The sequence below is a fragment of the Enhydra lutris genome, unplaced genomic scaffold (genome assembly GCF_002288905.1).
Source record: "Enhydra lutris kenyoni isolate GAN:26980312 unplaced genomic scaffold, ASM228890v2 scaffoldscaffold4, whole genome shotgun sequence".
Taxonomy (NCBI): domain Eukaryota; kingdom Metazoa; phylum Chordata; class Mammalia; order Carnivora; family Mustelidae; genus Enhydra; species Enhydra lutris.
In genome coordinates this window covers 54,546,576-54,562,683 of record NW_019154088.1, presented here as the reverse complement: position 1 = coordinate 54,562,683, position 16,108 = coordinate 54,546,576, and the positions used below count along the sequence as shown (strand labels likewise).

General features: G+C 37.6%; 1 protein-coding gene across 2 annotated transcripts in view; it reads right to left on the bottom strand.

The window, feature by feature from the left end:
* The window catches only part of LOC111160014 (AT-rich interaction domain 4A), a 63,183-nt gene extending 48,764 nt beyond the window's left edge, over positions 1–14,419 (bottom strand). For both annotated transcript variants that reach the window (XM_022522785.1, XM_022522788.1), the window contains exons 1-7: positions 14,358–14,419; positions 14,194–14,256; positions 11,950–12,060; positions 9,945–10,010; positions 8,872–8,962; positions 1,402–1,481; positions 1,218–1,312 (exon numbers count right to left, since the gene is read on the bottom strand). In XM_022522785.1, coding sequence (XP_022378493.1) covers positions 1,218–1,312; positions 1,402–1,481; positions 8,872–8,962; positions 9,945–10,010; positions 11,950–12,060; positions 14,194–14,199 — 449 coding nt within the window. In that variant the 5' untranslated portion in view covers positions 14,200–14,256; positions 14,358–14,419. The remainder of the gene's footprint in view (positions 1–1,217; positions 1,313–1,401; positions 1,482–8,871; positions 8,963–9,944; positions 10,011–11,949; positions 12,061–14,193; positions 14,257–14,357) is intronic.
* Positions 14,420–16,108: the final 1,689 nt, after the last annotated feature.

Genomic DNA, 16,108 nt, shown 5'->3' with positions numbered 1-16,108 from the left:
AAAAAAAAAAAAAAAAAAAAAAAAAAAAAAAAAAAAAAAAGCCAAAGAACTTTTCCAGATGAATGGAGATTTAAGAACCATATAAACTAGGGATGTCTGGGTGACTCAGTTGGTTAAGCATCTGCCTGTGGCTCACGTCATCATCTCAGGGTCCTGGGACTAAATCCCATGTCAGGCTCCCTGCTCGGGGAGGAGTCTGCTTCTTCCTCTGCCCCCACCCCTACTCATGCTCACTCGCTCTCTCACTCTAGCTCTGCTCTCTCTCTCAAATGAATAAAATCTTAAAAGAAAAAAAAAGAACCATATAAACTAAGTGTAATGCACGGCCTTGGGGTGGATCCTGGATTCAGGGGATGCTTCTAAAGGTTACTATTGGGTCAACTGGCAAAATCTGAAATATGGATTACATATTATTAGATAATACCATTCTATTAATGTTAAATTTTCTGAATTTGATAACCATACTTTGACTATGTAAGCGAATTTGCTTATTCTTAAAGTTTTTAAAGGTAGGTCTGATGCTTGCAATACCCTCTCAAGGTGGTTTGACCAATTAAAATTATCAATAAAAAAAATCATATATACTTACAGAGTGAATAAGTCAAAAAATTTTAAGTTCCAAAAAATTTTAAGTTAATGAATCTAGATGATAAGTATATGAAAGTTTATTGTGTAATTTTTTTTAAAGATTTATTTTTAGACAGTGAAAGACAGAGAGAATGTGCACAAATGGGGGGTAGGGGAAGGAGGACAGGAAGAGAATCCCAAGCAGACTGCCTGCTGAGTGTAGAGTCCAACATGGGGCTCAATCTCACAACCCTGAGATCCTGACCTGAGCTGAAACCAAGAGTCAGATGCTCAACTGACTGAGACACTTAGAAGCCCTGAAAGTTTATGTATAATTTTTAAGTCTGAAGTGTTTTTGAGATGAAAAGGTTGAAAAATATATATACTCACTTAAAATAGAAAAAAACATATCAATTAAGGAATCTAGCAAAGTAACTCAAGACAAAATAGCCTTTTTGAAAAAGGCGTTGTGATAATTCTTGGACAGAGCAATGGTAATAATTGAGAACAAGATCTGCTCAAGGTAAAATGTCTAATATAAGGATACAAGATATGATGGAAAAGTTACCTGAACAATTTTAGTCATCCTAGAAAAATCATTTGGTTAATGTTGTAAAAACTGTAACATTACTGTATATGAAAACACTCACACAGGAAGAGAGGACCTCCTTCCTCTGTTTGTCTTCTTCGCAATTACTGGAGTTCCAAAATGCTCTGGATTTGTTAAGGGAAGCTGGTCAAGTGTCTAGGTAAGAAACAACAGACAAATTAAATCAAATTTTGCCTCGATGTACGAAGTTATTCAACCCAAAAAGCCTACCGATGGCACCCTACCTCACTCTCAGCAAAATGTCTCTCTCCTTTTAGGCAAAGTGAAGTGCGTCTCAGTGTTCTCTCATCACCATCATCAAACACTAAAATAAGTAAGAGATACCAGAGAATTTATGCACACTAAGTAAAAATTTCACTGCAGAGAATGCTATTGTTGCTATTTATCTCGGCTTCACATTTGTAAGAATCATTATTTGTTATTTTTCAAAACCTTTTAAAATGTGCATACTACATTTTTCATTCTGTAGCTGCCAAACAGATGCAGGTTAAATGTCTGCCCCCAACTGCTTAAGTGTCTCCATTCATTTGTTCAATGTCTACCACTACAGAACCACCTTCTTTAAACCATTAGCAACCTAGTCAAATCAAGAATTATTACCTTTAATCCTAGAAAAATGAGTAAAAACCTGGTTTAAAAAAAAGCATTATGGGTTTGTTCCCAACAGTTATCAATGAAGTATCTCTTACTTCGAGAAACTGTTTGCCTTCTGGTAGTGTTTCTTGGATTACTGGACTCTTCTATTTATTTCCATGATAACTTACTATAGTAGAAGTACTGGCTGCCAAATTCTAAAGTCCTAAGATTCAACTTTTTTCTTTTGCTAGAAGAGGATGTAAGAAGTTTAGAAATAGGGCACGTGGGTGGCTCAGTCAATTAAGTGTCTGCCTTCAGCTAGGGTCATGATACCAGGGTCCTGGGATAGAGCCCCATATCGGGCTCCCAGCTCAGTAGGGGGTTTGCCTCTCCCTCTGCTGTTTGCTCACTTGCTCTCTCTCTCAAGTAAATAAATAAAATCTTAAAAAAAAAAGTTTAGAGGGGCACCTGGGTGGCTCAGTGGGTTAAGCCTCTGCCTTCGGCTCAGGTCATGATCTCAGGGTCCTGGGATCGAGCCCCACATTGGGGGGGGTCTCTGCTCAGCAGGGAGCCTGCTTCCTCCTCTCTCTCTGCCTGCCTCTCTGCCTACTTGTGATCTGTGTCAAATAAATAAATAAAATCTTAAAAAAAAAATTGGGGGGATGGGGTAAGGAATTTAACATTTTATCACTTTAATTCTCCATATAACTAGCTATATTATTTTTATAGGTTTAATTTTTCAGAAACACACTCTTAACATCTAACATATACAAAGTTTATTTAAAAAAATGCTCTCAGAAGACACCTGATTGCCCAGCATTATGAAGAAATAAAATATAAAAAAGATGAGATCCCTACCTCAGATACTTATAATACAAACATCAATTAATACGTGTATATCTTATGAAAATAACATATACATAGGAAGGCATATAGAGACAAAAATAATTACGTTAAGATTTAATTCCAATACAATTCTAGAGGTTTTTCCATTCTAACAGAGTTAGTATTAATAAAGGGAAATTCTACATTACTTTAATAATATTTAATCATAAACTTATTTTTTTTCATGCTAAGAACTTATGTAAGAGTACTGAACTTCTTCAATATTTATCTACCTCAGTCAGTTCTTCTCTTAGACTAAAGACATCTAGTTTAAATTCTCTTACATGCAGGAGACAATGCAGAGAAAATGAAAAGTTCCTGAAGCACATATTCAAAGAACCATAATGATTCCACAAAAGGAGCTGTGTTATACACTGTCAACGATGCAGAAATTAATGACCACCTGCAGACACAATGACAGGATAAAACACAACATCCTCTAACAATTACATTACTAATCTACACTTGATTAACAAACAGTGCTCTAAACATTTGTAACAAAACTATGATTCATATGGTGTCAAGTCTAATAAATAAACCACTCTTCCTTTAAAAATCCAAGATCATGAAATTACTGTACCAAATTTAAAATAATTCATGTATTAATATCCCTAAATATATTCAAGAATAAAACCTTAAAAGTTCCAATTTTCCTTAATGCCTACAATATGAAAGATGGTAACAACAGACACACACATTCACGCTCAGATGCACCCACCTTTAAGTGGAGGTATGAGGAAGGAAAATGAGACTGTAAGACCAATGGATAATATTAAATTATGCAATAAGATGTTTTTCAGTGTTTCAATGTTAATCAATGGCAGCTGCAAATCAAATGTTCTCATGAAAAATTTCCAAAATTTTTTGAAGATTTTATTTATTTGAGAGAGAGAGAGAAAGAGCAGGAACAGAGGGAGAGGGAGAAGCAAGCTCACTGAACAGGGAGCCCACCATGGGGCTTGATCCCAAGGTCCTGGGATCATGACCTGAGCCAAAGGGAGATGCTTAACTGACTGAGCCACCCAGGTGCCCCTCTGATGAAAAATTCCAGTATCTTTAGTTCTTGCTTTTTTAAAAAAATCACTTCGAAATAAATCAGATTTTTGAAGGAAAAAATGCATTTCACTTCAACATACTTTACCATGGGTAGAAATAACGTAAGAACAAAAAGAACTTCTCTAAAGGGAATTGTAGTACCAATAACAATTTCACAGTTTTACACAGGAATACTTACAACTTTGAGAGAACAAAGAGAAACGGTTTAAATTTATTTTTAACTCCTAAAACATACAAGGCATGTATTTAAGTACTATATACAAGTTTGAAAAGCTCTATAACCATTCAAGATTTCCTGAAAGATGGAAAAGTCAACATCATAGTGAAACTATTAGTCATGACATCCCTGATTATCAAAATCATGAGGAAGTTCTATCTATAAAAAACTTCCTCTAGAACTTTCGTGTTAGAAGTATCATCTAAAGAACACCAAATCTGCAGGCACTGAGGAATGACTCTGGCATTCTGGCAAGAGTGAAATAATTAACTGGTGTAGATAGTAAATACAGCTCTTTTTAGTTCAAGATGTATACTACAGTATGCCAAGAGAAAATATTCAGACTATAAGGATTTAGTAATTCTATGAAATGTTTTATACTAGTCAAAACTGGCATCTGAATGGACTACTGAGTGCTAAAGAGTATAAACGCAGTATCTCTGGGGGTGCCTGGGTGGCTCAATCAGTTAGGTGTCTGCCTTCAGCTCAGGTCATGATCTCAGAGTCCTAGGACTGCCCAAGGTTGCGCTCCCTGCTCAGTGGGAAGTCTGCATCTCCCTCTCCCTCTGCCCCTTCCAACCACTCATGTGCTCTCTCTCAAATAAATATATAATTTTTTAAAAAGTGATACCTCTATTACTATATTACTGTAAATACTGAAACATAATTTTAGAAAAAAGACAAAGCTAAGTCTCTCTCAATAATGTTGCTCATACTAGACAAAACAATGCCTATGCAAACAAATACACAAACCCTAACTCTAAACTGTTAAAAGAAACAAAAGCAACAAGGGATCTATCTACTAAATACAAAAGCTCTACCTGCGATCACAGCACTGTTAGATGCTGGAGGACAGTAAGAGAACAACAGTAAATTAACTTTATCTCTCCAAAAATATATAATTAGGTATCACTCATTAAGCTTCTATCATGTACTAATCCTCACAACAGCCTCTGCAAGGTAGGAATCACTATCTTCCTTTTATAAAGAAACTGAGAATCTGAAAGCTACAGTTTTGTTAAGGCAGCTCAAAATAGGCATGAAGCAGAGGCATAAAATGAACACAGGAAAATAAGTCAAGAATTCTGACTTCACAAAAATATTATTATATCTGTGTATAGCAGTTACAATTAGTAAAATATTTTTATATCTACATTTACATATTAAGAAAATATTTCACATAATGGAATAAAAACTTTAAAAATTACATACCTTAGGTATAACCAATAGTTCTGTTACATAAAATCATCTGTGATACAGAAGTCCCTCTGCAGCCAAGGTCAAAAACTTCAGAAATCAAGAAACTTAAGAAATTAGCACTCAAATGTATAATGAAATTGACAAAGTATCACGGGAATGCTAATTCTTATGGAAGGCCATTTAAACAATAGGTTAAAGCGTATCACAGGAATGCATAGGCTTCTTTTGGCTTAGTACTTCTTTTCCTAGTGATTTTCTAGTCAGTGGAATAACCACCGGTTTTTGAAAACATTCGTGATCGATGTTGGTAATAAAAAAACTTGTCATAAGAGGTTCTAACTAAATTAAAAAGCCTTATAAGCCAGGAGCACATGCTACAAAAATCAGTCCATTCACCAGTTTAATCTAAACCTCCTCTACTCCATTAACTAAAACTTCCATGAGATCTGATCCAACTGACATGCAAAACAGTAATCACAAGACATGAAAAAATCCTGAGTCTTAAAAAGCATCTGTCGCAAAAATATATAAATAATCAAATAGATCTTTTTTTCAATTTTAGAGAGAGAGATAGAGGGCATGCAATAGCATGAAGGGGGAGGTAGAGAGAGAATCTCAAGCAGACTCCATGCGGAGTGCAGAGACCAACACGGAACTCAATCTCAGGACCTCGAGATTCTGACCTGAGCTGAAACCAAGAGTTAGATACTTAACCAAATGACCCACCAAGGTGCCCCATTATCAAATAGATTTTAGGGTAAAATTTGATACATTACATATATGTGTATATGCATTTTATATGTAAATTACTAAAATAACAATTCTGTCCTTTACATTTTCCTATTTTTCAAGTACACTGTGTTATTTTTATATTCCAAAAAGGCGAAAGAAGAATAGTTTTAGAATGTCCTATTGACAACTATATTTACCAGGAGTTAATGGCAACATTCAAGTGAAGATACAAATTCCATCCTAATTTTGATACCTTTTGAATGACTAGACAGGTAACATATTTCCATACATTACACATATCTTTCAGGCAAAGATAAGAACTGCCAAATGAATAAATTATGCTAAGAAACACTGTTTTACGATAGGAAGAGGAACTATTTCTGAGGCTCAAAGAAACAAAAAAAATCCATAAACTGGAGCTATTTATTATTCAATATTAGAGGGCAAGGTGTTAATAGATTTTTTAAAAATTAGGTTATATTAGCCAATTAAAAATTGGCTATTCAACTATCACAGAAAAAATACCTAAGTATGTAAGATATTATCAGACTCATCAGATAATTTTTGATCACCAATGATCACAACTCTTATTTGATCCAAACCGGCAGCATGGTATCCTCTTTTCTTTTGTTTCTAAGAGTCAAATTTTGAGATCATTTAAAATTTTAAAAAAATGATATGGAAATCATTAATACTTTGTGTAACTTTGATTCTACTTAGATAATACTTTACTAGCAAGTAGAAAACAAGAAAATTTTCAGAAAAAAGGAATTAAAGGTAGTAGTCACTCAAATAAAGAAAAATATAGAACATTCATGATCTGTGAGAGAGGACACATTTTATTTTGCCAACTTTTAGGCTCATTATGCTCTCATCATTCTTTATATGGGCTACATCCTTCAGGACCTAAATATTCTTTAGGGCAGAGTGTTTTATTAAACATACTTAAGTGAACCATGCTTTTTAACATCTTAAAATTTTTAGGTCACTTGCTGTCATTATGCAGATGCAAAAACACTTAAATATTTTGAATTTTTCTCCTGAATAAGTCTCTGTTTTTCCAAGTATTGACTATTTTACTAAATGTGTACTACCTGAATTAAGTTCAGCCAATGTAATTAGAAAGATTCTTGGGTTGCCATCCCAGGACCTAGTAAACTGAAGAGATTTGAAGTCCTCAAATCCTCATTTTTATAAACAAGCACCAAGTGATTCTTATGTACACTAATGCTTGATACACGAATTACATGCAATTAAGATTCTATGCTCTTTCAGAACAAGAATTATACAATTTCTTCTGTAATTACCCATCATAGAAAATCACGACAGAGAATGCTCACTAGCAACTAGCTTTTAGAAATGCTAAAATGCCATTCATAAGAGGATAAAGATCTGTTATTCTGGAGTGCAGAAGCCCAAAATGTGAAAACCTGAAAAGTATCGCTTCTACAGAAGCATAAGCATTATATCAGTAAAACTTCACAAGTACTGTCAATGAAGCCTCGATATTAAGCACCAAAGAGGATGCAATATTAGTATTTGAATATGCATCATATAATCTTGCATAATTTTGCATATATGAATGCCTGTAATTTTTACCACTGGTTTAATATAGTAAAATTGTATTTACTTGATCTCTAAGAGTTAAGATTAAACTTAGTTTTAAATCTCTAACAACTATCAACAGCCAAAACTAAGCTACCTAAAAATAAGTAGTTCAGAATACCAGCACTGTTGTGAACCAACATCAATTTCTAGGAGGTTCAAGAACAAAAATGGTTAGAAAATAGTAGTTACATAGAACAAATTGTTACTGCTAATAAAAACTGCAGAGTTAAGACCTAGGAAGAACAATTTTTTTTTTAAAGATTTTTTTTTATTTATTTGACAGAGAGAGATCACAAGTAGGCAGAGAGGCAGGCAGAGAGAGAGGAGGAAGCAGGCTCCCCCGCTGAGCAGAGAGCCGGATGTGGGGCTCGATCCCAGGACCCTGAGATCATGACCTGAGCCGAAAGCAGAGGGTTAACCCACTGAGCCACCCAGGCGCCCCAGGAAGAACAATTTTTAACCAAAGCATGTACTTCACAGCTTTGAGCATCACCGGAAGATGAATGATTTTTACTCAAAGCAACAATTCAAGTAAACTAAAAGTAAACCTATAGGATCATTTATTTTCCTTCTTTAAGGAAACCACACCATAATTACATCACTTATACCAGGACATAAATGTAAAAACCAAACAATGGTATAGATGTTCAGTGTAAAACAAAGGACTGGATTATTATCCACAGGACTGTGTAGTTTCAATGTACTGAGAAGAGATTTGGAAATGTTAATCATTGTTATTTTTATCAACATAATGACAGCAACTATGTAACTACTACATTTAGGTTTTAGTTTACATGTATTAAGACACTTGTTGCTACTCACGGCAATAAAGTTTTTTATAGCCAGTATAAGCTTATGCATGGAATGTTAAGTATGCATTCTCATTAGTAGCACACGTATCTTTCCTGAAAGGTGTACGGAGACTTGACTGGATCAAAAAATCAAAAATTAAGCTATGATCATCTAGACTTGAATCTACTCTGATTAGAATTTTTTTAGGCTTTAAATTCTGTGGTAACATCTGTATTACCCTTATGTAAAACAGGCAGCAATACAATAAAAGATTGCAACTGTACAATCTTGACTGTAATTACAGGAAAGGTAAAAAAGTCTGATTAGTTATAATACTAACTTGTATCAACCTTCTAATGGAAGAAAATAACCATATAACTTAACTTTCTTAAAAAGAAATAATCTAGGTAGCCTAAAAAAGAAGTACATTCTTGGATGAAATAGTACCAAGTGACCAAAGAGGTAATTATTTTTGTTGCCTGCAGGTGTCATTAAAATTTTAACAACTATATCAAGTAAACTGACAGTAAAGAATACATATTTCTCTGTCAACATAATTCAGTGTATTTACAAAATACAGGTATATGCAATCCCAAATTAAATTCCATGTATTAAATTAACTACTTACCCACAGTGTACCAACTAGCATCTGTCAACTTGCTGATAATAGCCTCCTGAAAGGATCCATCAGCTGTCCTTGTTTCAACAATAGCTCCAACCTAAAACCCAGTATCAAAATCTTATTACCAAATTTAAATAAACCAAATCATTCCCACCAACTTTATGACCTGGGTTAAAAAGAAAAAAATACCTACGATAATTCTAGTTCACACTGACTTAGATCTTTATCATTTATAGTGCTCATGTATTTATCATGCAATTTGAACCTCAAAATGCTTTGATACACGTAAGGTTATTATTACCTTTATTTTACACATTGAATACTATGGCTCAGATGAGATGACAAGAACCCAGTCTCTTAAGTCTTACTTCAGAGCTTTTATACTACATCACATTGCCTTCAAGGAAATTGTGGAATGCAAGAACCAGAAAACCGTAAGATAACACAAGTAGCTCCAATTTTCTTTCACAGAAATACTGAATATTGGATTCAGCATTCGTCTTTAAGGGACCTTTTAGATAAAGGTTCACCTGGAGAGAGAGGGATGGACCAGTTGACCTTCTTTCAGCTTCCACATCAGATATATCAGATAAATGAGATATTAATCGAAGTGGTACTCTGACATAACAAAGATTTATTACATCAAAAATGGCCAGAAATGGATGGAAAACACAATATAGGTATCCACTAAATTGAATTATGAAGTAAATATACTTTATTTGAAACGTTAGAACGACAAAAGATTCCAATTTATGATACTAGTATATTACTTAGCAGGCTAAATATCTCTGACGACAATGCTAAGATATTCAATCCAAGAGATCAAAACAAAAGGTGGCTGAAAACTCATGTCGATATATACTAAATTACCCTCTGGTAAGATGATTTATCTTTCTAAACTAAGGATACAGCTAGTGCAATAGAATTTATACTAACTCTATTAACACTTCATTTGTATTTTTATTTTCTGATTAACATTCTTATAAATTTTAAAACTATCTATGAAAGTAAAATTCAGTAATTGACCATATGTATTTGTGATTTATCATTACAAACTTTAAACTGCAGAACATACGTACTCTTAAAGGACCCTTTACTTGGTCATCTTGCACCAATTGTGTAGTATTATCCTGTTTCAGGAGTACCTGGAAAACATTTTTTTGCACAATAATTTGCATATTACTTTTAAAACAACATGTTTATGAAGTCTGAAGTCTTAAATCTACATGTTCTTACCATCCTGGGCTTACTCCTGTTTTACTTATTATATTGTCTTATATTTGTGTTTATTGTCTCTCTCATTAACTGTGAGTTCCTTGAGGGCTAGAATCCTCCTTCACCATTATATCCTCAGCAGTTAGCAAATGTCAGTGCATATTACAGGCACTTCATAAATGTTTGCTGAATTAATGAACTATGTGAGATTTATAATTTGTAGTGATTACTGTAAAAGTTTAAAGCTGCCTTCTTTTTTATCAAGTTATAAAAGGTTCTGTCACAAAGTATATAAAAAACAGTATCAAACTTTTATTGCCCACATTCAAGGTAAATTAAAACCAGAACACAACCTAAATAATCATGATAGGTAGTTCAGTGACAAATAAGAACTCTTTTTTACTATAAATCCTCCCAAATGTACAATGTAATAATCATGCACACAGAGCAAGTACTCAAAATATGAAAACTGAAATTCCCTATAATGTATAACACATCCTCCCCCATCACTGTACCGATTTTACATAAATATATCAAGAGCCACAATATTAACAGAAAGTTTAAATTCTCAACGAAATCCAAGTAAATATTCAGTAATCAAATCCCATATAGCTGACACAGTAAAAAAGGCCAATTGAAATGAATAAACGTCAAATGATATTGTAACAATTCCTGAAGAAAAATTTCATCAGATCAAAATTTAAAAAGATATCTCATAATAATCACAGATAAATCTATTTATCTGCTACACAAATCATATTCTTCTAGTTCAATGGTTCTCAAACTTAACATGCAGCAGAAACACTTGAAGGACTTGTTAAAATACAATCACTGGACCTTAGTCACAGAGTTTCTGACTCAGTAGGTCTGGGTCTGGGCCTGAACATTTGCACTTCCAGCAAGTTCCCAGATAAGGATGATGCTGCTGGTCCAAGGCCACACTCTGAGATTAACTGCTCCAGGTCATTTACTCATTCAACATATTCTGAGTGCCCTACTATGTATAGTGTCCTACTATGTATCAAGCACTACTCTAGTGTTGAGGATAGAACAAGTCTAACATGTCCTTCTTTTATGGTGCTTAATTCTTGTAAGAAAAGATCAGATATGGAAGTGAAAAGCAAACTGCAAAACTGAAACTACAATATGATCCAACAACAACAACAATAATACTGTTATGGTAGGCACTGTACAGTATTTGACAGGCCATATTGAATCTCTCTGGAGTAGTATCAAAGAGGACATTCATGAACTTTACTATACAGCTCTATAATGTTAAAAATGTTTATAATAAACATGGATTACACTTGTAATTTAAGTAAGATTATTAAAAACATTTATATAGGAAAACTACTGGACAGAAACACAAAAATGTTAATAGTAGTTTCTGAGAGGTAAGCTATGGGTATTAATCCTTTGGTACTTTTCTGTATTTCCAAATATTGCACAGGAATAATGTGGTGACTTTTTTTCTGGTCATAAAAGCATCTTAAAAATAAAATTCTTAAATCATTTTTAACAATGTCTTAAAAACAATTTCAACTATATTATTTTTCCTAATCATTTGATATCGTCTCTACCTGAACATTATGAAAGAGAAGAAAATAGATCACAGCCTAAGTAAACATGCCACAACAGCAGAGAGCCAAATATAAGTCTCATAAACATTGTATTTTCAGAGAAGCATTTTGGAATAACTTCTCATTTTGAGTTCCTTATTTCGTAATTTTTAATGTGCTTTTCCTATAGTTTTGTATACAACAGTCCTTTCACATAAAAATGACTCAATAAAATGCTGATTTGCAGTGTCCCCATCCCGAATTCTCTTCAATACAGGTTGCATTTAAATTAAAAAAAAAAAAAAATTACCTTAACTTTTACCAGCCTTTTCACAGTCTTAATTTTTGCCTCACAGAAGGCACCTCGGTACTTGGCACTGACATCAGTTCCCACTGTCAGATAGGCAGGCTCATCCGCCGCCTGATGGAAGAACATAAAATGTGAATGTCACTACTATTCTCCCCTACTCCAACCTCAAACCTCATTCGTTAAAAGGTTCTATATTTAAAGTAGTAAGAACATTAATATTATAGTTTATTAATGTCATTAATAATTTGAAAAATACCCCTAAAGCAAGCAATTACATTCCTTTACTACTATAAACTATGTCCTGACAACAAAACATTTTAAGTTTTAACTGAGAAGTTTCAGTAAGGTCATATGATCATGTTTTTTCCTCCAGATACAAAATATTTCAACAATTCTACAATTTATTTAAGAAATGAACATATTTAAAAAGAAAACAAAAAACAAGGGCACCTGGCTGGCTCAGTCAGTAGAGCATGTGACTCTCCATTTCTGGGTGGTGAGTTCACCCACCGTGGTGGGTACAGAACTTACTTAAAAAATAATAATAAAGTACAAAATACCAAAAAACGGGCGCCTGGGTGGCTCAATCGGGTGGGCGACTGCCTTTGGCTCAGGTCATGATCCTGAAGTCCCAGGATCAAGTCCTGTGTCGGGCTCCCTGCTCGGCAACGGAGTCTGCTTCTCCCTCTGACCCTCCCCACTCTCATGCTCTCTCTCTCTCTCTCTCTTTCTCTCTTTCAAATAAATAAATAAAATCTTTTAAAAAAATGTTAAAAAAAAAAAAAAAAGCCTCCCAAACCAGAAAAGGTATATTCATACCAAGTGCCTCATAAAACTTAAAGTTATTTAATTATGGCCTGAAAATTTTGTTTTCAAATTAGAAGAAATTACTGCTATTAAGATTAATGCTAACAATATGTAGTTAAATGTTTATTAACACAGCTACATTAAAGCAGTATCTTTTTGGTAACGGTATAACCGCATAGATAAGAAATGAAGCCAATCCCTTCCATAAGGAGAGCATTACTTAGGGGAATCATTGGCTGAAATCTACATTTAAAAAAATCTTAGTCTAAATCAGCTGATAAATGCAGATATATGAACTAATGGCTCAAAACTTGGGGCTGTACGGAGTTTATCACCCTAATCTTCCTGGTATATCAAAAAAATAAGCTTTACTAAAAAACTTCTACTTTTAGCAAATGGCCATGATCAGAATGATACATTGAAAGATGTGCGAAATTTCATTCTGCCATTCATTTTAATCTTGCAGTAACAGAATGATTATTATTCTAAGTCTGTCACTTTACGTATTTCTTTTCAAAAACTAAATGTATTCATATAGACTCGATTCAATATTGCTAAGCACAAAGGTAACAGTGTAAACTTCAGAAATAACACTTGCAAGCAGAAATGATTTTTCCTTTTCCAGTAAGTTTTCCCAAGTAACATTAAAGAAGGTAATGTGTCATTTCCAAAAGATAAGAAGAGAAAGTTTGGGGAAATGCTATATTGCAGAGTTTAACACAATGAAACAGTAAATGAGTAAGGAATCAAGTACCTTTTAAAGTCAGTGCATTTACAAATAATGCAAATTGAAGAGGAACACTTTGGCAAATAAATATCTGACTTGAAATATTAAAGGCCATTGTACTACATAATGCTATAACTTCCTTTCCCTTTAAATATCACATACAACGTGTGCACTATTAGCTATCTTCAGAAGAATGTATCTTGGTTTTAAAATGTTTACTATAATGACTGAACTAAAACATTAGTTTCAGTTCACCTTCAAATATTTTAGCTACAGAATTTTTCAGAGAAGAAATGACCTCTCCTTTACACAATGCACATATTCCTTCCTTAGAAAATCATACTGGCACTGTGGAAGAAAAAAAAATTTCAAAAAATCCCCCAAAGAACCAAAACAGGACAAAAGCTTTACTTCTGCAAAGGTTGCTGCCAACACAGGAAGTGTTTAAAAATACTAGCCCAATGGACAACAATGGAAAGGCTGCACCAGCCTTTCCAAAGTGCTAACTGCTTCAGAGAGGAGCTGGACTGACTGCATTAGACACAATGATCATTTCTCACCCTTTCAACACGTCCTCATTTTCAGAAAGCGCTGCTTAGTAAAGGAATCAATTTTGAGTAGAAAAAAAAAAAAATGACATTCCACAGCACTAGCCTCACGACAAGCAGTGTCCAGGGCACGAGGTTCGGAGCAGCGCTGACTCCACTTACCTTCATTTTTACTGGTGATCTGTGGGGTTCCAGCTCAGCGAGCTATCTTCTCCGTCGCTAGAACTACGGGGAAGGGAAAGACAGGCACAGAATCAGTCAACAGAGGGGAGCGACCCAAGGAAAGAAAGTAAACAAACGCCAGCGGGGAGGGGCAGAACCCTCACCGGCGAAGAATAAGATCCCCCGGAGGGCAGCCAGGACGCAGGAGCTGAGGAAACAGCGAGAACCCCTCGGGCGCCAAAGGGCAGCTCGTTCCTCCCCGGAGTTCGCCAGCGGCCCACCGCGCCCCCGCCTCGCTCGCCACTTTGACCCGAAATGCCCAACTCGGAGCCCCAGGACCGAGCGCTCTGGAGAAGGGCAGGGCGCCGTGTGGGCTTCCCCAGGTCCCCCCCAGGCAGGGTCGCCAAGCTTTCGCTCAGCCGCCCCCCCAGATACCCCGACTTCGGCCCGCGCCCCGCCTCCGCCGCTCGGCCCCCTCGGCCCGCCCCGGGCCCGCGGTGGCGGCAGCGGAGTGTCACGGCGCCATTGCTCTCCTTCCTCCGCTCTGCACCATGTCAGAAAGGAGAAGCGCTTCTCCACCGATGGGGCAGGGGCCGCGGCCTTCAGCCGGGAGGCGCGAGAGTGAGGGGAGACCCGCGCGAGGGAGGGGGCTGAGGGGGGGCGGAGAGGAGGAGGGGAGGTGGCCCGGAGAGGGTGTGGGAGGGGAGGGGAGCCGCACAGCGGCAGCCGCCGCCTCCTCCCCGCGCCCGCCTCAACTTTTTGTACAGCCCAGAAAGGTACCTGCCCCCGGCCCTTCGGGTCCTGCCACGGACTCCACGGGGGAGGACGCGCCGCGGAGTTGGGGACCGGCTCCCCCAAGCAGCCCGCTCCTCACCGCGCGGAAGCAAACTTAGCGGCGCGGCCAGCCCCACAGCCATTTTCCCGGGGAAGCCGCCGAGGAGGTGGCTGCGGCGGCGGTTCCTGCAGTTGCTGCCGCTGCTCTACGACTTGCCCCTTCCCCTGCGCTCGCCGCACCGCTTGCCCAGCACCCCCTCCCCACCTCCGAAGCTTCCAACTGCACCGGGACCCCGGGCAGCAGCACGAGCTGCTGCTACTGCCGCTTCGTCCACTCAGTATCCCCCACTTCCCTTCTCACCACCTACCAACTGCGGGTGAAGTGCGCGCTGTCAGCTCCCGAGTCCTCCGCCCCACTGACCCCCGTGGGCCCCCGTCCGGGCAGCACCACTCCCGGCCGTGGCGGCAGTTCCTGCGCCCGGTTCCCCACTCGCCCGATTTACTGCCACAATCCACCAAATAACAAGCTGTTGAGCAGACTCGCTTCTACACGAACTCCTATTGGCTGCTCATGACGCCGAAGAGCTTCGGATTGGAGCTCGCTACCTGCCGTCCTCATTGGATGTAGCTGTGAAACTTCACGGATTGGTGCGAAAAACAGCAGGTAGGACATCTTCCACTTATGATTGGCTGTCTCCGAAGGCTAACGTTACTGGAGAATCGGGTATTGAGTAAGCAGGTCCTGAAAAATGATTGGTTGATACGACTCCGGATGTGCTTGACCGAGCACTGATTGGTAAATTGAGGGGTCAGGAAGAGCAGTTCGGCAAGAGGATTGGCGGCGAAGTGTCCCATGGAAACCGAACCCGGAGCTGCGGCCAGGATTTGGACGGGGGCGGGGCAGGGTCTTTCCAAGGCGCCTGCGCTAAACCGGCTTCTCGGCGCCATTTTGTCTGAGCGGTGGTGGTCGCAGCTCTATCGCATTTTATGTTTCTGGCGAGAGGAGAACCGGGGCGTTATCTTGTAGCTTCATTTTAGTGCGGCACCTATCAGCTGTTTACTCCAGGACAGCACCTGGTGAAGGTTGGAGGAGTCGGGGACGTGTCAAAAAGGTCGGTTGGAAGCTGTGGATGTCCGAGGG